Source organism: Heptranchias perlo, chromosome 5 (genome assembly GCF_035084215.1).
Source record: "Heptranchias perlo isolate sHepPer1 chromosome 5, sHepPer1.hap1, whole genome shotgun sequence".
Lineage (NCBI taxonomy): Eukaryota > Metazoa > Chordata > Chondrichthyes > Hexanchiformes > Hexanchidae > Heptranchias > Heptranchias perlo.
This window is the reverse complement of record NC_090329.1, coordinates 5,502,672-5,525,208: the sequence shown is the minus strand read 5'-3', so window position 1 is coordinate 5,525,208 and position 22,537 is coordinate 5,502,672. Positions and strand designations below refer to the sequence as shown.

At 43.2% G+C, this 22,537-nt stretch overlaps 1 protein-coding gene across 13 annotated transcripts in view; it reads left to right on the top strand.

Annotated features, from left to right (window-relative positions):
• mlip (muscular LMNA-interacting protein) overlaps positions 1 to 22,537 on the top strand; it is a 228,939-nt gene that overhangs the window by 109,008 nt on the left and 97,394 nt on the right. For 8 of the 13 annotated variants that reach the window (XM_067983974.1, XM_067983969.1, XM_067983971.1 and 5 more), the window contains one exon: positions 1,512 to 1,919. The exons of the other annotated variants lie outside the window; for them this stretch is intronic. In XM_067983974.1, the coding sequence (XP_067840075.1) occupies positions 1,512 to 1,919 (408 nt within the window). The remainder of the gene's footprint in view (positions 1 to 1,511; positions 1,920 to 22,537) is intronic. 13 annotated transcript variants of the gene reach the window in all.

The following is a 22,537-nucleotide window of genomic DNA, read 5'->3' as shown; positions in this document are numbered from 1 at the left end:
TCTCTCTGTTCCTGCACCCCCTTTAAAGTTGTACCCTTTAGTTTATATTGCCTCTCCTCATTCTTCCTACCAAAACGTATCACTTCACACTTCTCTGCGTTAAATTTCATCTGTCATGTCTCTGCCAATTTCACCAGTCTGTCTATGTCCTCCTAATATCTGTTACTATCATCTACATTATTTACCACATTTCCAAGTTTCATATCATCTGCAAACTTTGAAATTATGCGCTTTATACCCAAGACCAGGTCATTATTATGAATCTAAAAGAGCAGTGGTCCTAATACCGACCTCTGAGGAACACCACTGTATACTTCCCTCCAGTCTGAAAAACAACCACTATTTTCTGCCTTCTGTCCCTTAGCCAATTTTGGATCCACACTACCACTGTCCCTTTAATCCCATGGGTTGTAATTTGGCTTACAAGTCTATTATGTGGTACTTTATCTAATGCTTTTTGAAAGTCCATATACACCACATCAACCGCCCTACCCTCATCAACCCTCTCCATTACTTCATCAAAGAACTCAATCAAGTTAGTCAAACACGATTTTCCTTCAATAAATCCATGCTGACTTTCATTTATTAGCACATACTTTTTCAAGTGCCAATTAATGTTGTCCCGGATTATTGTTTCTAAAAGTTTCCCCACCACTGACGTTAGGCTGACTGGCCTGTAATTGTCGGGTTTATCCCTCTGCTTTTTTGAACAGGGATGTAACAATGCTCCAGTCCTCTGCCATACCTAAGGAGGATTGGAAGATTGTGGCCAGAGCCTCTGCAATTTCTACCCTTACTTCCCTCAGTAACCTAGGATGTATTTGGGACCTTGGTAAACAAAGGGGCCAATAGTCTATCTCCTTAACTGATGAGATTTAAGGATATAGAAAGAAAAAGCAAATGACGGAGAAGGAAATAGGGTGAATTTGAATGGGTGGATTAGTCAAATTAGATACAGAAAAAGATACAAGGTGAGGGAAAGAAAGATTGGATTAAGAGAGAGGGAAAAAAGAGACAGAAAAGAAAAGTAACAAAAAATTTAAAATTTAAAGAACCTTTAGGAACAATTTACTAGCTGCAGGAGTGAGATTCCACAGATTCACTGTTCCCTTTCTGGGCCTCCAAGGTTGAGTGGCATGTCAGGACCATAAATCACCCCATTAACAGGGTCCTTATGGTGTGAAATAGTAGCCATAACTTTCTGCGGCCAGTTTAATTTGTACTTGCGGCACAAATCTAGCAATTTCTTGACAATCCTGGGAAGGATGATGGCGAAATACTGTTTGTGTGAGGCTAACGGCAGAGTAGCACAAATCATCCAGCAATTTTTGGCGATTCACATCTCATGGAGCACCTCTTCCTCGCCACAAATTGCAGGGTATTTTACACACTAACAACGGCTAGCGCTGTGAACCTGGTGATATTTTTCAGCAAATTCTGGGCCATTGTGTAATAAAATATGATCATTTGTAACGAGGAAAAACCGAACCTGTTGAAAATTTTTCTTGCAGCCTTTGCATATCACAGAAGAAATGGCCTCTGCAGATGTTACAAACAAAGAGGCCATTGGTCAAAGAGCTCCAAGACATCACACGAAGATAAGCCAAAGCTGGTTGAATGATGAGGGAGGATATGTGTCTGCTGAAGAGGCTGCATCACTACAGGGGATTTTCAAAGCAGAGCTCGTGTTCTTAGCAGATTCAGATGGAACTGACGGTGATTGTTTCTCTAGAGAAAATGGAGCAGCAGTCAACCTTACAGCAAAAAAATTACCTTTGTTAACCTCGTCTCCAAATCCTTTTGCTGATGACAACAGCAGTTCTGTTCCAGCAAAAGTATTAGCGGGTGGATCAAAAGTTCCTTTGTTACAAGATGCTGAGCGGGAGGTGGACGGGGCTTTGCAAGAGCCACTCTTTCAGGCAAGACAAACATTTTTTTATTTACTCGTGTTCACTTGCTTTCTTTCTTTGAAAGGGAATCTGATGACAAGTGCTTTATTCCAGATTTGAAAATTGAAACTTGAAAACCTGTGAATCACCAGAAAAGCTCTCGCTGACCTCACAGTGAGGGCTTCACACATTATGCGCATGATGCACCATCTGCTGATTGGGACTGCGTGTAACGCACCACCCGCTGATTGGGACTGCGTGTAACGCACCACCCGCTGATTGGGACTGCGTGTAACGCACCACCCGCTGATTGGGACTGCGTGTAACGCACCACCCGCTGATTGGGACTGCGTGTAACGCACCACCCGCTGATTGGGACTGCGTGTAACGCACCACCCGCTGATTGGGACTGCGTGTAACGCACCACCCGCTGATTGGGACTGCGTGTAACGCACCACCCTCTGATTAGGACTGCGTGTAACGCACCACCCGCTGATTGGGACTGCGTGTAACGCACCACCCGCTGATTGGGACTGCGTGTAACGCACCACCCTCTGATTGGGACTGCGTGTAACGCACCACCCGCTGATTGGGACTGCGTGTAACGCACCACCCTCTGATTGGGACTGCGTGTAACGCACCACCCGCTGATTGGGACTGCGTGTAACGCACCACCCGCTGATTGGGATTGCGTGTAACGCACCATCCGCTGATTGGGACTGCGTATAACGCACCATCCGCTGATTGGGACTGCGTATAACGCACCATCCGCTGATTGGGACTGCGTATAACGCACCATCCGCTGATTGGGACTGCGTATAACGCACCATCCGCTGGCTGAGGCTGCACAGACCTGCTCTTGTGCCAACCTTGGGCCAACCACTCTGGAGTTTAGAAGAATGAGAGGTGATCTCATTGAAAGATAAGATTCTGAGAGGCTGTTTCCCCTGGTTGGAGAGTCTCGAACTAGGGGGCATATCGCAGCATAAGGGGTCGGACATTTAGGTCTGAGATAAGGAGAAATTTCATCACTCAGATGGTTGTGGATGCTCAATCGTTGAGTATATTCAAGACAGAGATCGCTAGATATTTGGACTCTAAGGGAATCAAGGGATATGGGAATCGGGCGGGAAAGTGGAGTTGAGATTGAAGATCAGCCATGATCTTATTGAATGGCGGAGCAGGCTCGAGGGGCCGTATGGCCTACTCCTGCTCCTATTTCTTATGTTCTTATATCTTTTAATGTAAGGAAGATTTCTAAGAAAAATAAGATCTTTTATTGAAAATGGCTAGGACTAACTACTTCCCCACCACAAACAGCGCAGTATTAATGGGCAGTACTTGGGAACTGCGCAGAGTGTTAATGGAAATGACTTGGAACAGTGCACATTGGTAATAAACATTACTTGGCAACTTAGTACTGTACTAATGGACATTACATATGAACTGCACAGAGTATTAATGGGCATTACTTGGGAACTGTACCCAATGTTAATGGACATTACTTGGGAACTGGGTACAGCATTAATGGACATTACTTGGGAGCTATGTACAGTATTGGATATTGGGAACTGGGTACAATATTAATGGACATGGGAGCTGGGTACATTGTTAATGGACATTACTTAGGAACAGTGCAGTGTTAATGGACATTACTTAGGAACAGTGCAGTGTTAATGGACATTACTTAGGAACAGTGCAGTGTTAATGGACATTACTTAGGAACAGTGCAGTGTTAATGGACATTACTTGGGAACAGTGCACAGCGTTAATGGACATTACTTGGGAACTGGGTACAGTGTCAATGGACATTACTTGGGAACAGTGCCCAGTATTAATGGATAATACTTGGGAGCTAGGTACAGTATTAATGGACATTACTTGGGAGCTGGGTACAGTGTCAATGGACATTACTTGGGAACAGTGCCCAGTATTAATGGATATTACTAGGGAGCTGGGTACAATGTTAATGGACATTACTTAGGAGCTAGGTACAGCATTAATGAACCTTACTTAGGAACTGGGTACAGTGTTAATGGATAATACTTGGGAACAGTGCCCAGTACTAATGGACATTATTTGGGAGCTGGGTACAGTGTTATTGGATATTGCTTGGGAACTGGGAACAGTATTAATAAGGCCATAAAAAAGCAATCCAAGCATTGGGGTTCATTTCTAGAGGGATCCAAATGAAAAGCAGGGAAGTTATGTTAAACTTGTGTAGAACCTTGGTTAGGCAACACTTAGAACACTGTGAACAGTTCTGGTCTCCATATTATAAAAAGGATATAGAGGCGCTGGAGAAGGTACAAAAAAGATTTACTAGAATGATACCCAGAACTGAGAGGTTATACCTATCAGGAAAGGTTGAACAGGCTGGGCTCTTTTCTCTGGAAAAGAGAAGACTGAGGGGTGACCTGATAGAGGTCTTTAAGATTAGGGTAGATGTAAAGAAAATGTTTCCACTTGCGAGGGAGACCAGAACCAGGGGCAATAAACATAAGATAGTCACTAATAAATCCAACAGGGGATTCAGGAGAAACCTCTTTACCCAGAGAGTGGTTAGAATGTGGAACTCGATACCACAAGGAGTAGTTGAGGTGAATAGCATAGATGCATTTAAGGAGAGGCTAGATATACACATGAGGGAGAAAGGAATAGAAGGATATGCTGAGAGAGTTACATGAATTAGGGAGGGAGAAGGCTCGTGTGGAGCATAAACCTGGCATGGACCTGTTGGGCCGAATGGCCTCTTTCTGTGCTATACATTCTATGTAATGTTAATTGACAATACTTGGGAACAGTGCACAGTGTTAGTAGACATTACTTGGGAACTGAGCACAGTGTTAATGGGCATTACTGGGGAACTGTGCATAATGTTAATGAACATTACTTGGGAACCTTGCACAGTGTTAATGGGCATTACTGGGGAACTGTGCCCAATGTTAGTGGAAATAACTTGGAAACTGCACACAGTGGTGAATAGATATTACTTAGGAACCTTGCACAGTGTTAATGGGCATTGCCTGTGAACTGTGCATATTGTTAATGGACATTACTTGGGAACTGAGCACAGTGTTAATGGACATTACTTGGGAGCTGAGCACAGTGTTAATGGACATTACTTGGGAACTGAGCACAGTGTTAATGGACATTACTTGGGAGCTGAGCACAGTGTTAATGGACATTACTTGGGAACTGAGCACAGTGTTAATGGACAATACATGGTTCATATTTACAATGTTAAATGTTCGATAGGGTTCAAGGTGTTGAAGTAAATTGGTGTCAAGATGTCAAAGTGTATGACTTCGCATCCACAGATCTCCACGTATCGTTTACTGATCTCGACTGTGCCAAAGAGAGAAATGGTATTTCTCTACAGGGAGGGAAAGGGACATGGAGGGGCAAGTCAGTCCAGGTTGCTGTCAGTGCCATCTAGTGTGAGATTTAAAAGCACCATTTGAAGATGCTGAGGGTGGGTCTCCTTGCTGTTACCTAGCAATAGTGTGAGACCTAAATAGTGGGAAGAAACCGCTGGGGTACATGTGTTACATTGAACACCGTCCGTGCACCGGTATCAAAGAGCAGTGTTTAAATATGCTGCCATTCCATGAACTGGTTTGTTATTTTTCAAAATGTAAAAAATTCATTCTTGGGATATGGGCGTGGCTAGCAAGGCCAGCATTTATTGTCCCATCATTTGTTGCCCTGGAGAAGGTGATGGTGAGGGGGCACTGCAGTCAGTGTGTTGAAGGTACTCCCACAGTGCTGTTAGGTAGGGAGTTCCAGGATTTTTGACCCAGCGACAATGAAGGAGCAGCAAAATATATCCAAGTCAGGATGGTGTGTGACTTGGAGGGGAACTTGGAGGCGAGGTTAGTTCCTCGCTGGTATTTTCCAGCAAATTCTGGGCCATTATGTTTCCTCTGAAGAAACCTCCATAGTCATTCCAAAAAAAGTTTTGCAAGTCTCTGCTAAGTCCTTCTAATGGAAGTTGACTGGCAAGATTTAGCTTTGTAATTAAATCTTTCTGTCGAAACACAGCTCCCTAAGGACAAGAGGATTACAAACTGATACAGATCAGGTAGCAGAGGGATGTGTTTAGCTACTTGGGCTACAAAGCTCTAAGATGTCCCAAATGTCAGAGTGCAGTAGTTTTTAAAATCAGATCTTTAATTACTTGACCCCCAAATGCTATCCGTTCACATGGTTTATTAATTAAAATAAGAAAATGATAAAGGACTTCTAGCATTATGGAGGTCAGATATCAAGATACCTGTGTTCAATATATTGTTTTTCTTCGCATTATATGTTTCTGCCATCTATAAAGCAACTCAATTTATTGAGAAAAAACAGAATTTTTTTTTACAGTGAATGGAAAAAAATGAAGATACACTTTTGTGTATGCGGAACACCTCAAATTATGAGACTTAGACACAGGTCAATTCATTCAGTATATAGAGGATTTGGAATACAGTAATATCAGATCCTAATAAAGTGTCAAATATGAGCCATTTGAGATTCTATCACTTCAATTAGAGCTTTGTAAAACGACAGCTGTGGTGCTTGGGCTACTAGCTCTCTTTTCGGTTAGTTCTATGTAACCGTCAACACAGCTTTATTGCTTAAGTAAACCATTTTACAAATTTAATAAGGATTGGACAATGAATGGCATTTTAAAGAAATATTGATTTTATTAGCTTATCTCCGCCTAGTGTTGGCTGCACCAAGTCTTTGCAATCGGGGTTTACATAAGAAATAGGAGAAGGAAAAGGCCATACGGCCCCTCGAGCCTGCTCCGCCATTAAATAAGAGCATGGCTGATCTTCAACCTCAACTCCACTTTCCTGCCCAATTCCTGTATCCTATGATTCCCCTAGAGTCTAAATATCTATCTCAGCCTTGAATATACTCAATGACTCAGCATCCACAGCTCTCTGGGTTAGAAATTCCAAAGATTCACAACCCTCTAAGTGAAGAAATTCCTCCTCATCTCAGTCTTAAATTAACCCGAGATTCTACCTTGTCAAGCCCCCTCAGAATCTTACATGTTTCAATGAGATCACCTCTCATTCTTCTAAACTCCAGAGAATATAGGCCCGTTCTACTCAATCTCTCCTCATAGGATAACCCTCTCATCCCGGGAATTAATCTGATGAACCTTCGTTGCACCGCCTCTAAGGCAAGTATTGGGACCATTCTAGAATATCAGGAATTTTGGAAGATCTTAACCAATGCAGCCACCTCTTTTAGAACTCTCGGATGTAGGCCATCAGGTCCAGGGGATTTATCGGCTTTTAGTCCCATTAGTTTCTCTGATTGGTGAGTAGGTTCAGGTGAGTATTTCTACCATTTTACTGTAAGTAAAGTAATAAGAAAGGGAAGGTCTGCAGGTTTTATAGCAGATAGTGTTTTTTTTTAGTGAACCTAGGTCCCCAGTATAGTTAACATTTTCCAATTTCAACGTAATTTAAAAGGGGTAACTCAGCTAAGGCAAGTCATGGCAGCAGACCTCGCACCCGTGATATGCTCCTCCTGCAAGATGTGGGAAGTCATGGACACTACCAGTGTCCCTGCCGACCATGTGTGCGGGAAGTGTGTCCACCTGCAGCTACTGACCGATCGTATCTCGGAGCTGGAGCTGCGGGTGGACTCACTGTGGAGCATCCGCGATGCAGAGAAACTCGTGGATAGCAGGTTTAGCGAGTTGGTCACACCGCAGGTAAAGGGTATACAGGCAGGAAGTGAATGGGTGACCACCAGGAAGAGTAAGAGGTGCAGGCAGGTAGTGCAGGGGTCCCCTGTGGCCATCCCCCTCTCAAACAGATATGCCACTTTGGATGCTGTTGGGGGGGATGACTTATCAGGGGAAGGCAGCAGCAGCCAACTTCCTGGCACCACGGGTAGCTCTGCTGCACAGGCTGGGAGGAAAAAGAGTGGCAGAGCTATAGTGATAGGGGACTCAATTGTAAGGGGAATAGACAGGCGTTTCTGCGGCCGCAACCGAGACTCCAGGATGGTGTGTTGCCTCCCTGGTGCAAGGAGCAAGGACGTCTCGGAGCGGCTACAGAACATTTTGGAGGGGGAGGGCGAACAGCCAGCTGTCGTGGTGCACATAGGCACCAACGATATAGGTAAAAAAGGGGATGAGGTCCTAAAAGCAGAATATAGGGAGTTAGGAGGTAAATTAAAAAATAGGACCTCAAAGGTAGTAATCTCAGGATTGCTGCCAGTGCCACGTGCTAGTCAGAGTAGAAATAGGAGGATATTTCAAATGAATACGTGGCTAGAGGAATGGTGCAAGGGGGAGGGATTCAAATTCCTGGGACACTGGAAACGGTTCTGGGGGAGGTGGGACCAGTACAAACCGGACGGTCTGCACCTGGGCAGGGCCGGGACCGCTGTCCGAGGAGGAGTGTTTGCTAGTGCTGTTGGGGAGGGTTTAAACTAAAGTGGCAGGGGGTTGGGAACCTGAGCAGGGAGAGAGAGGAAAGCGTAACAGGAAGGGACAGAAGGTATGGAGTAATAGGTAAAGTGTTAAAGAAGGAAAAAGCAGGAACTAAGCGTCACAAAACAGATTTGAAAGTTCTTTATCTGAATGCACGTAGCATTCGTAACAAAATGGACGAGTTAACGGCACAAATAACTACGTATGGGTATGATCTTGTGGCCATTACAGAAACATGGCTGCAGGGTGACAACGACTGGGAATTAAATATGCCAGGGTATTTAACAATCAGGAAGGACAGGCAGGAAGGAAGGGGAGGTGGGGTGGCTATGTTAATAAAGGAAGGAATCACTGTAATACAGATAAATGATATTGGGACAAAGCATCAAGATAATGAAACAGTTTGGGTGGAGATAAGGAATAATAAGGGGAAAAAAACATTAGTGGGCGTAGTATATAGGCCTCCTAATAGTTGCAACTCTGCTGGAAGAAGTATTAATCAGGAAATAGTCGGGGCATGTAATAAGGGAACAGCTATAATTATGGGGGATTTTAATTATCATATTAACTGGACAAATCAAATTGGGCAGAGCAGCCTTGAGGACGAGTTCATTGAGTGCATCAGGGATGGATTTCTTGAGCAGTATGTAACTGATCCTACTAGGGGGCAGGCAACCTTGGACCTGGTCCTGTGTAATGAGCCAGGATTAATTAATAATGTCCTAGTTAAGGATCCCCTTGGAACGAGCGACCACAACATGGTTGAATTCCATATCCAATTAGAGGGTGAGAAGGTTGATTCTCAAACAAGCGTACTGAGCTTGAATAAAGGAGACTATGATGGTATGAGAGCGGAATTGATTAAAGTGGACTGGGAAAATAGATTAAAGGGTAAGACGGTACATGAGCAGTGGTGTTCATTTAGGGAGTTATTTTACAACTTTCAAAATAAATATATTCCACTGAGGAAAAAAGGGTGTAAAAGAAATGACAGCCATCCGTGGCTAAGTAAAGAAATCAAGGATAGTATCCGACTAAAAACAAGGACATATAAGGTCGCCAAACTTAGTGGGAGGATAGAAGATTGGGAAGTCTTCAAAAGACAGCAAAAAGTAACTAAAGGATTGATTAAGAAAGGGAAGTTAGATTATGAAAAGAAATTAGCAAAAAATATAAAAACAGATAGCAAGAGTTTCTACAGTTATATAAAAAGAAAAAGGGTGGCTAAGGCAAACGTAGGTCACTTAGAGGATGAGACCGGGAAATTAATGGTGGGAAACATGGAGATGGCAAAAATGCTGAACAAATATTTTGTTTCAGTCTTTACAGTAGAGGACACTAAGAATATCCCAACACTGGACAAACAGGGGACTCTCGGGGGGGAGGAGCTAAATACGATTAAAATCACTCAGGAGATGGTACTCAGTAAAATAATGGGACTCAAAGCGGATAAATCCCCTGGACCTGATGGCTTACATCTTAGGGTCTTGAGGGAAGTGGCAGTAGGGATTGTGGATGCTTTGGTGATAGTTTTCCAAAATTCCCTGGACTCAGGAGAGGTCCCGGCAGATTGGAAAACTGCTAATGTAACACCCTTATTTAAAAAGGGTAGTAGGCAGAAGGCTGGAAATTATAGGCCAGTTAGCTTAACATCTGTGGTGGGTAAAATTTTGGAGTCTATTATTAAGGAGACAGTAACGGAACATTTAGATAAGCATAATTTAATAGGACAAAGTCAGCATGGCTTTATGAAGGGGAAGTCATGTCTGACAAATTTGCTTGAGTTCTTTGAGGATATAACGTACAGGGTGGATAAAGGGGAACCAGTGGACATAGTGTATTTAGACTTCCAGAAGGCATTCGACAAAGTGCCACATAAAAGATTATTACTTACGAGAAAAAAATCACGGGATTGGGGGTAACATTCTGGCATGGGTGGAGGATTGGTTATCGAACAGGAAGCAGAGAGTTGGGATAAATGGTTCATTTTTGGACTGGCAACCAGTAACCAGTGGTGTTCCACAGGGGTCGGTGCTGGGTCCCCAACTCTTTACAATCTATATTAACGATTTGGAGGAGGGGACCGAGTGCAACATATCAAAATTTGCAGATGATACAAAGATGGGAGGGAAAGTAGAGAGTGAGGAGGACATAAAAAACCTGCAGGTGGATATAGACAAGCTGGGTGAGTGGGCTGAGATTTGGCAGATGCAATATAATATTGGAAAATGTGAGGTTATGCACTTTGGCAGGAAAAATCAGAGAGCAAGTTATTTTCTTAATGGCGAGAGACTGGAAAGTACTGCAGTACAAAGGGATCTGGGGGTCCTAGTGTAAGAAAATCAAAAAGTTGGTATGCAGGTGCAGCAGGTGATCAAGAAAGCCAACGGAATGTTGGCTTTTATTGCTAGGGGGATAGAATATAAAAACAAGGAGGTATTGCTGCAGTTATATAGGGTATTGGTGAGACCGCACCTGGAATACTGCATACAGTTTTGGTCTCCATACTTAAGAAAAGACATACTTGCTCTCGAGGCAGTACAAAGAAGGTTCACTCGGTTAATCCCGGGGATGAGGGGGCGGACATATGAGGAGAGGTTGAGTAGATTGGGACTCTACTCATTGGAGTTCAGAAGAATGAGAGGCGATCTTATTGAAACATATAAGATTGTGAAGGGGCTTGATCGGGTGGATGCGGTAAGGATGTTCCCAAAGATGGGTGAAACTAGAACTAGGGGGCATAATCTTAGAATAAGGGGCTGCTCTTTCAAAACTGAGATGAGGAGAAACTTCTTCACTCAGAGGGTGGTAGGTCTGTGGAATTTGCTGCCCCAGGAAGCTGTGGAAGCTACATCATTAGATAAATTTAAAACAGAAATAGACAGTTTCCTAGAAGTAAAGGGAATTAGGCGTTATGGGGAGCGGGCAGGAAATTGGACATGAAGCTGAGTTCGGATCGGTCAATGCCCTGTGGGTGGCGGAGAGGGCCCAGGGGCTGTGTGGCCGGGTCCTGCTCCTACTTCTTGTGTTCTTTAGATTTGTGGTTGGGATCAGATCAGCCATGATCTTATTGAATGGCGGAGCAGGCTCGAGGGACCGATTGGCCTACTCCTGCTCCAATTTCTTATGTTCTTATGTTCTTATGTTCACTCATAATTACTTTAATTTCCTCACTCTCATTAGCCCCTTGGTTCCCCACTATTTGGCATGCTTTTTGTGTCTTCTACTGTGAAGACAGATACAAAATATTTGTTTAATGTCTCTGTTATTTCCTGATTCCCCATTATAATTTCTCCTGTCTCAGCCTCTAGGGGACCAACCTTTACTTTTGCTACTCTCTTGCTTTTTACATACTTGTAGAAGCTCTAGCAATCCGTTCTTATATTTCTTGCTAGTTTACTTTCATATTCTGTTTTCTCCCTTTTTATCAATTTTTTTGTCGTCCTTCGCTGGTTTCTAAAACTCTCCTAATCCTCAGGCTTACTACTCTTCTTGGCAACATTACAGGCCTCTTCTTTTAATCTAATACTATCCTTAACTTCTTTAGTTAGCCATGGGTGGATCACTTTTCCCGTGGAATTTTTATTTCTCAATGGAATGTATATTTGTTGAGAATATTGAAATATTTCTTTAAATGTTTGCCATTGCTTTTCAACCATCACACCCTTTAATTTAGTTTCCCAATCTACCTTAGCCAACTGTCCCCTCATACCTATGTAATTGGGTTTATTTAAGTTTAAGACTCTAGTTTCAGACTTAAGTACTTCACTCTCAAACTCAATGTGAAATTATATCATATTATGATCACTCTTCCCCAGAGGATCCTTTACTGTGAGATTACTAATTAACCCTGTCTCATTGCACAATACAAGATCTAAAATAGCCTGTTCCCTGGTTGGTTCCATGACGTTTTGCTCTAGGAAATTGTCTCGAATGCATTCCATGAACTTGTCCTCTAGACTACCTTTGCCAATTTGATTTGCCCAGTCTATATGAAGATTAAAGTCCCCCACGATTACAAGCTCCTATTATTTCATGATTAATGCTCTGTCCAATGGAGTAGCTACTATTAGGGGGCCTGTAAACTACTCCCACCAGTGTTTTCTGCCCCTTGTTATTTCTTATTTCCACCCATACTGATTCTACTTCCTGATCTTCCGAGCCAAGATCCTTTCTCACCACTGTCCTTATGTACTCCTTTATTATTAGGGCTACACCCCCTCTTTTTCCACTCTGCCTGTCTTTTCTATACATCATGCACCCTGAAATATTTAATTGCCAATCTTGGTCACTTTGCAACCGTGCCTCTGTAATGGCTGTTAGATCAATCCCATTTATCACTATTTGTGCAACTAATTCATCTATCTTGTTACGAATGCGCCATGCATTCAGATAAAGAGCCTTTAATTTTGACGTTTTACCATTTTTTTCCTGCTTTGACCTTACTTGTTGATGCACTATTATCGGTAAACTCTCTGTCCCTTCCTGCCACACTCTGCTTATCTTTACCCAAATCACTACACTGCTCTGTTGCCTTGACTTTTCTCATTAGATTTCTAAATTTTCCTTCACCTGACCCCTTCCCCCCCCCCCCCTTTTTAGTTTAAAGCCCTATCTACAGCCCTAGTTATTTGATTTGCCAGGACACTGGTCCTAGCCCGGTTTAAGTGAAGCCCGTCCCAATGGAACAGCTCCCTCTTTCCCCAGTACTGGTGCCAGTGCCCCATGAATCGAAATCCCTGTCTCCCACACCAATCTTTGAGCCACACATTTAACTCTCTGATCTGTTTGTCCCTACGCCAATTTGCGTGTGGCTCAGATAGTAATCCAGAGATTATAACTTTTGAGGTTCTGCTTTTTAATTTGGATCCTAGCTCCTCAAACTGTCTCAGCAGAATCTCATTCTTAGTTCTATCTATGTTGTTGGTTCCTACGTGAACCACGACAACTGGATCCCTCCCCCTCCTGCTCAAAGTTTCTTCCCAGCTGTGAGGGGATGTCCTTAACCCTGGCACCGGGCAGGCAACACAGCCTTCGGGACTCCCGGTCTGCAGAGAACAGTGACTATGCTACCACTACCACATTCCTTTTTACTCCCCCTTCATGTAGCTAGGCTACCCCATCATGCAGTTTGTATAGCCCTGCAGTAACATATTCATAAAATCATTGTAAGGAGTCTTACAACACCAGGTTATAGTCCAACAGTTTTATTTGAAATCACAAGCTTTCGGAGCTTTCCTCCTCCGTCAGGTGAGTGAAGGGTTCCATAAAGGCACAGCATATATAGTCAGAGAACAATGCCTGGTGATTACAGATAATCTTTCCAACTGCCCATTATCACACCTCGGCAGAGAGGTAATCACAGCAATCCAAGGAGTGGATGGTGTTCAGACAGGGGAACATTACATCCCAGACTACTGAATACACAGATCACAACGACAGAGAGAGAGAGAGAGAGAGACACCCGAAAGGACAACGCAAAATCGTCGAGCAGAAATTGATAGCCAAGTTCCGCACCCATGAGGACGGCCTCAACCGGGATCTTGGGTTCATGTCACACTACATGTAACCCCACCAACGAAAAAAAAAGTTATCTGTTTTTAATACAACAGATCATTCTCTCTCTCTGCCTTTCGGGTGTCTCTCTCTCTCTCTCTCTCTCTCTCTCTCTCTGTCGTTGTGATCTGTGTATTCAGTAGTCTGGGATGTAACGTTCCCCTGTCTGAACACCATCCACTCCTTTGATTGCTGTGATTTTGCCGAGGTGTGATAACGGGCATTTGGAAAGATTATCTGTAATCACCAGGCATTGTTCTCTGACTATATATGCTGTGCCTTTATGGAACCCTTCACTCACCTGACGAAGGAGGAAAGCACAGAAAGCTTGTGATTTCAAATAAAACTGTTGGACTATAACCTGTTGTAAGACTCCTCACATTTGTCCACCCCAGTCCATCACCGGCATCTCCACATCATAAAATCATTGAACTGTGAACTGTAAACGTACCAAAGCTCCATTAAGTTTTTAAAAAAGCCTTAATGGGTTTGTATAACCTGTAGATTCTTTAAGCTCCTCACTCAAATTTTTCACAATTATATCCTCAACAAAGTTATTCTAAAGGTCAAAATCCTTGTGCATATGATGTACGGAACAAAAAATCATTGGACTTTTCAAAGTTCATGTGTCCTTCACAAACTATTGAGTTTTGCTTTTGTAGTTTGGAAAGTGTAGTTTCGAACCACTTGATGTGTTACAGTGGTGTAAGATGACTAAAGACCTGTTATCCCAAAGCTCCTTCATCTACATTAATACAGAATGTGTATAACTATAATGGAATCCTATTATGGGTGCGAATAAAGAAAATAATGCTTATAATCAGACACATGCCAGCACTGACTAAAGACTCTTGTTCAAAAACCTTTGAAAAGATCACCTGTTTGGGGTTTCTCCCAGCACTTTTATCTGTGCTCAGGGTATAAAGATGGTTTCCATAAGTGGATTGACTCTCCTATGAACTGAAACTTATACATTTGTACATGCCATGCATGTTCGTATAGACAAAGGTTATAGTAGGTACACGGGAAAGTAGGGTTGAGGTCACAATCAGATCAGCCATGATCTTATCAAATGGCAGAGCAGGCTCGAGGGGCCGAATGGCCTACTCCTGCTCTTAATTCGTATGTTCATATGTTCGTATGTTCTTACTTAGAAGTTACTCCTCAAAATAATAGGGTTCACAGCATTCACAGTTTTATTAAGCATATGATAACTATTATTGACAATAACTAAACACACACTTAGCAACAGCACTTATGAGTTTTTAACTTGGAGAATCCGCACGTGAACAACAAAATGGTCAGCTGATCAGACCTCATCGAATTCTGAGGTCTCTCTCTTCCCGCACTGACTCTTTCATATCATTTTTTCCCAATCCTGTTATATTTTAGTTTTACCTATCGTTCCTAAGGTGTTTTTCATGTTAATGACTTGCACATCCTGATTGATTTGTCAATCAAATCCTTTGGATGAAGTCAGTGACAGAACCGGTCAGAGGCATTCCAACACTCCTGTGCACCTGTTGCTTTTCTGTCACCCTCGGCCGCAATCCTTTCGACAGATGTCTCCTTCCAGGCAAACAGCCATTTATGTATCAATACAACCACCTTCAACTTTACAGACACCTAACCACCATGAAATTGTCACACCTCTTGCGTCGCTGTGAAATTAAAAGATGAATAATTTATAAGTGACGTTCTGTCTACATACCCACTCGCATCTACAACTACTCAAGATCTTGTGATCGGATCTGTCCATATCAAAGGGATAATCAAACTGCTATTGAGATCAGTTTAATTGAAAAGTTTACTGGACACAGATAAATTAATATGAAGAGAAATCAATAGCAGTTCCATTTGATTACCCCTTCGCTAACACATGCATTATATATGTATTAATAATTACCCTCTAATTGCTGTTGTATTGACTACCAGAGATGACATGGGATCGTGGAGTCGTGTTCTTCTGACCCTTTCTGACCCAGTTTGATAAGTGCTAGGACTTTTGGATGAAAAAGTCTTTCACTGATTTTTGCAATACAATTCTGCATGTGGATAATGCAAACTTCAGAAGATCCACGGAGTTTGAATCTCCAGCCAGAAACTAAATACATGAGACAATTTTCAGGTACTTTCTTCAATCCAAAGACACCTGAGGACAAATCTGTCCATCACGCATCATCAATGACAATGATAGAAGGTATATTGTATCAAAATAGCAACAACAACTTGCATTCATGTAGCACCTTTAACGTAGTAAAATGTCTCAAGGAGGTGATCACCCTGCAGCCACAAAAAAATTCAGGATAGCAAGTGGGTGGCCATCCAAAAGGGTGGGAAGAGGCAGGTAGTGCAGGAATCTTCTGGGTGTGAGGCACTCTCCAGTATTTAGCATTGAATACCAGTGACGGGTGATAACACCTCGAAGGAGTGCAGTCCTGAGCATGGAATCAGGGGGAAGGACTGCACAGGGGAGCACAGTGAAGTGTAGAAATGCAGTAGTCATAGGGGATTCGATAGTCAGGGGGACAGACAGGCGTTTCTGTGACCATAAACGTGAGTCCTGCATGGGGTGTAACTTCCTTGGTGCCAGAGTAAAGGACATCATGGAGAGGGTGCAGAACATTCTGCGGGGGGAAGGGAAACAGCCAGAAGTCATGATCCATGTGGGTACCAGCGACATAGGAAAGAAAAGGGATGAGGTCCTGCGGTTAGTGTTTCAGAAGCTAGAGAGGAAGTTAAAAAGCAGGACTCAAAGGTAGTAATCTCTGGATTACTCCCAGTGCCACGGGCTAGTGAGTAGAGAAATAGGAAGATAAGGCAGGTTCATGCGTGGCTAGAGACATGGTGCAAGAGGGAGGGCTTCAGATTCTTGGGCATTAGGACCAGTTCTGGGGCAGGAGGGAACTGTTGAAGACGGACGGGTCACACCTCAACACAGCTGGGACCAATGACCTCGCAGGGAGGTTCACTAATGCTGTGGGGGAGGGGTTAAACTAATTTGGCAGGGGGATGGGTGCCAGGATGTAACACTAGAAAGGAGAATTAAGGTGCACAAAGGATTGGGAGCGACAGATAGCACTAGAGTAAGAAATAGGGACAGTATTAGGTGGGATCAGACGAAGACAGAATACGAGAAGGTCGAAGATAGGTTTACAGTGCACATGTGTAAACACACGAAGGGTGGTAAATAAGGTTGGTGAGCTGCAGGCACAAATAGCCACGTGGGGATATAAGAACATAAGAACATAAGAAATTGGAGCAGGAGTAGGCCAATCGGCCCCTCGAGCCTGCTCCGCCATTTAATAAGATCATGGCTGATCTGATCCCAACCACAAATCTAAAGAACACAAGAAGTCGGAGCAGGACCCGGCCACATAGCCCCTGGGCCCTCTCCGCCACCCACAGGGCATTGACCGATCCGAACTCAGCTTCATGTCCAATTTCCTGCCCGCTCCCCATAACCCCTAATTCCCTTTACTTCGAGGAAACTGTCTATTTCTGTTTTAAATTTATCTAATGATGTAGCTTCCACAGCTTCCTGGGGCAGCATATTCCACAGACCTACCACCCTCTGAGTGAAGAAGTTTCTCCTCATCTCAGTTTTGAAAGAGCAGCCCCTTATTCTAAGATTATGCCCCCTAGTTCTAGTTTCACCCATCTTTGGGAACATCCTTACTGCATCCACCCGATCAAGACCCCTCACAATCTTATATGTTTCAATAAGATCGCCTCTCATTCTTCTGAACTCCAATGAGTAGAGTCCCAATCTACTCAACCTCTCCTCATATGTGCGCCCCCTCATCCCCGGGATTAGCCGAGTGAACCTTCTTTGTACTGCCTCGAGAGCAAGTATGTCTTTTCTTAAGTATGGAGACCAAAACTGTATGCAGTATTCCAGGTGCGGTCTCACCAATACCTTATATAACTGCAGCAATACCTCCCTGTTTTTATATTCTATCCCCCTAGCAATAAAAGCCAACATTCCGTTGGCTTTCTTGATCACCTGCTGCACCTGCATACCAACTTTTTGATTTTCTTGCACTAGGACCCCCAGATCCCTTTGTACTGCAGTACTTTCCAGTCTCTCGCCATTAAGAAAATAACTTGCTCTCTGATTTTTCCTGCCAAAGTGCATAACCTCACATTTTCCAATATTATATTGCATCTGCCAAATCTCCGCCCACTCACCCAGCCTGTCTATATCCCCTTGCAGGTTTTTTATGTCCTCCTCACTCTCTACTTTCCCTCCCATCTTTGTATCATCTGCAAATTTTGATATGTTGCACTCGGTCCCCTCCTCCAAATCGTTAATATAGATTGTAAAGAGTTGGGGACCCAGCACCGACCCCTGTGGAACACCACTGGTTACTGGTTGCCAGTCCGAAAATGAACCATTTATCCCAACTCTCTGCTTCCTGTTTGATAACCAATCCTCCACCCATGCCAGAATATTACCCCCAATCCCGTGATTTTTTATCTTAAGTAATAATCTTTCATGTGGCACCTTGTCGAATGCCTTCTGGAAGTCTAAATACACTACGTCCACTGGTTCCCCTTTATCCACCCTATACGTTATATCCTCGAAGAACTCAAGCAAATTTGTCAGACATGACTTCCCCTTCATGAAGCCATGCTGACTTTGTCCTATTAAATTATGCTTATCTAAATGTTCCGTTACTGTCTCCTTAATAATAGACTCCAAAATTTTACCCACCACAGATGTTAAGCTAACTGGCCTATAATTTCCAGCCTTCTGCCTACTACCCTTTTTAAATAACGGTGTTACATTAGCAGTTTTCCAATCTGCCGGGACCTCTCCTGAGTCCAGGGAATTTTGGAAAACTATCACCAAAGCATCCACAATCCCTACTGCCACTTCCCTCAAGACCCTAGGATGGAAGCCATCAGGTCCAGGGGATTTATCCGCCTTGAGTCCCATTATTTTACTGAGTACCATCTCCTGAGTGATTTTAATCGTATTTAGCTCATGGTGATAACGGAGACCTGGCACAAAAAAGGGCAGGAGTGCGTACTAAATATTCCTGGATACAAGATGTTCATGAAAGATAGGAAAGGAAAAAAAGGAGGGAGGGAGGTGGCAGTATTGATTAAGGAGAATATTGCAGTGCTGGAGAGAGAGGATGTCCTGGAGGGGTCAAGGACAGATTCTGTTTGGTTCGAGTTAAGAAACAATAGAGGTGCCATTACACTACTGGGTGTATTCTATAGGGAACCAACTAGTGGGAAGGAAATAGAGGAGCAAATTTGCAGGGAAATTAGAGAGGTGCGAGAACCATAGAGTAGTGATAATGGGGGACTTCAACTATCCTAATATAGACTGGGATAGTAATAGTGTAAGGGGCAGGGAGGTGGAGGACTTTCTGAAATGTGTTCAGGAGAACTTCCTTGATCAGTATGTTTCTGGCCCAATGAGGAAGGAGGCATTGCTGGATCTGGTTCTGGGGAATGAGATGGGCCAAGTGGAGCAAGTGTCAGTGGGGGAACATTTAGGGAACAGTGATCATAGTATCATAAGGTTTAGAATAGCTATGAAAAAGGATAAAGAGCAATCTAGAGTATAAATAATTAATTGGAGGAGGGCCAATTTCAGTGGGTGGAGAACGGATCTGACCCGAGTAAATTGGAATAAAAGATTGAAGGCAAAACTGTAATTGAACAATGGGCGGCCTTTAAAGAGGAGATGGTTCAGGTACAGTCTAGGTACATTCACATGAGGGGGAAAGGGAGGGCAACGAAAGCCGGAGAGCCCTGGATGATGAGAGATAGACAGTTAGATGAAGCAGAAAAAGAGGGCATATGATGGATGTCAGGTTGATAACACAAGTGAGAACCAGGCTGAATATAGAAAGTTCAGAGAAGTGAAAAAGGAAATAAGGGGGAAAAGAGAGAGCACGAGAATAGACTGGTGGTTAACATAAAAGGGAATCCAAAAGTCTTCCACAGGCATGTAAACAATAAACAGGTAGTAAGAGGAGGGGCGGGACTGAGTAGGGACCAAAAAGGAGATCTACGCATGGAGGCAGAGGGCATGGCTGAGGTACTAAATGAGTACCTTGGATCTATCTTTACCAAGGAAGAAGATGCTGCCAAAGCCATAGTAAGAGAGGAGGTAGCTGAGATACTGGATGGGCTAGTAATTGATAAAGAGGAGGTACTAGAAAGGGTGGCTGTATCTAACATCCAGATGGGATGCATCCGAGGTCGCTGAGGGAAGTAAGGGTGGAGATTGTGGATATACTGGCCATGATCTTCCAATCCTCGTTAGATACGGGGGTGGTGCCAGAGGACTGGACAGAAGAACATAAGAAATAGGAGCAGGAGTAGGCCAATCGGCCCCTCGAGCCTGCTCCGCCATTCAATAAGATCATGGCTGATCTGATCCTAACCTCAGATCTAAATTCATGTCCAATTTCCTGCCCGCTCCCCGTAACCCCTAATTCCCTTTACTTCTAGGAAACTCTCTATTTCTGTTTTAAATTTATTTAATGATGTAGCTTCCACAGCTTCCTGGGGCAGCAAATTCCACAGACCTACTACCCTCTGAGTGAAGAAGTTTCTCCTCATCTCAGTTTTGAAAGAGCAGCCCCTTATTCTAAGATTATGCCCCCTAGTTCTAGTTTCACCCATCCTTGGGAACATCCTTACCACATCCATCCGATCAAGCCACTTCACAATCTTATATGTTTCAATAAGATCGGCTCTTCTGAACTCCAATGGGTAGAGTCCCAATCTACTCAACCTCTCCTCATATGTCCACCCCCTCATCCCTGGGATTAACCGAGTGAACCTTCTTTCCACTGCCTCGAGAGCAAGTATGTCCTTTCTTAAGTATGGACACCAAAACTGTATGCAGTATTCCAGGTGCGGTCTCACCAATACCTTATATAACTGCAGCAATACCTCCCTGTTTTTATATTCTATCCCCCTCGCAATAAAAGCCAACATTCCGTTGGCCTTCTTGATCACCGACTGCACCTGCATACTAACTTTTTGATTTTCTTGCACTAGGACCCCCAGATCCCTTTGTACTGCAGTACTTTCCAGTTTCTCGCCTTTAAGATAATAACTTGCTCTCTGATTTTTCCTGCCAAAGTGCATAACCTCACATTTTCCAATATTGTATTGCATCTGCCAAATCTCTGCCCACTCCCCCAGCCTGTCTATATCCCCCTGTAGGTTTTTTATATCCTCCTCAGTCTCTACTTTCCCTCCCACCTTTGTATCATCTGCAAACTTTGATATGTTACACTCGGTCCCCTCCTCCAAATCGTTAATATAGATTGTAAAGAGTTGGGGACCCAGCACCGACCCCTGCGGAACACCACTGGCTACTGGTTGCCAGTCCAAGAATGAACCATTTATCCCAACTCTCTGCTTCCTGTTGGATAACCAATCCTCCACCCATGCCAGAATATTACCCCCAATCCAGTGATTCTTTATCTTGAGCAATAATCTTTTATGTGGCACCTTGTCGAATGCCTTCTGGAAGTCTAAATACACTACATCCACTGGTTCCCCTTTATCCACCCTGTACGTTATGTCCTCAAAGAACTCAAGCAAATTTGTCAGACATGACTTCCCCTTCATAAAGCCATGCTGACTTTGTCCTATTAAATTATGTTTATCCAAATGTTCCGCTGCTGTCTCCTTAATAATAGACTCCAAAATTTTACCCACCACAGATGTTAGGCGAACTGGTCTATAATTTCCAGCCTTCTGCCTACTACCCTTTTTAAATAAGGGTGTTACATTAGCAGTTTTCCAATCTGCCGGGACCTTTGCCGAGTCCAGAGAATTTTGGAAAATTATTACCAAAGCATCCACAATCCCTACTGCCACTTCCCTCAAGACCCTAGGATGTAAGCCATCAGGTCCAGGGGATTTATCCGCCTTGAGTCCCATTAATTTACTGAGTACCAATTCCTTAGTGATTTTAATCGTATTTAGCTCCTCCCCCCCTCAAGCCCCCTGTTTGTCCAGTGTTGGGATATTCTTAGTGTCCTCTACCGTAAAGACTGAAACAAAATATTTGTTCAGCATTTTTGCTATCTCCATGTTTCCCACCATTAATTTCCCGGTCTCATCCTCTAAAGGACCTACGTTTGCCTTAGCCACCCTTTTTCTTTTTATATAACTATAGAAACTCTTGCTATCTGTTTTTATAGATTTTGCTAATTTATTTTCATAATCTATCTTCCCTTTCTTAATCAATCCTTTCGTTACTTTTTGCTGTCTTTTGAAGACTTCCCAATCTTCTATCCTCCCACTAAGTTTGGCTACCTTATATGTCCTTGTTTTTAGTCGGATACTGTTCTTAATTTCTTTACTTAGCCACCGATGGCTGTCATTTCTTTTACACCCTTTTTTCCTCAGTGGAATATATTTGTTTTGAAAGTTGTAAAATAACTCCTTAAATGAACAGCACTGCTCATGTACCGTCTTACCCTTTAATCTATTTTCCCAGTCCACTTTAATCAATTCCGCTCTCATACCATCATAGTCTCCTTTATTCAAGCTCAGTACGCTTGTTTGAGAACCAACCTTCTCACCCTCTAATTGGATATGGAATGTAACCATGTTATGGTCACTCATTCCAAGGGGATCCTTAACTGGGACATTA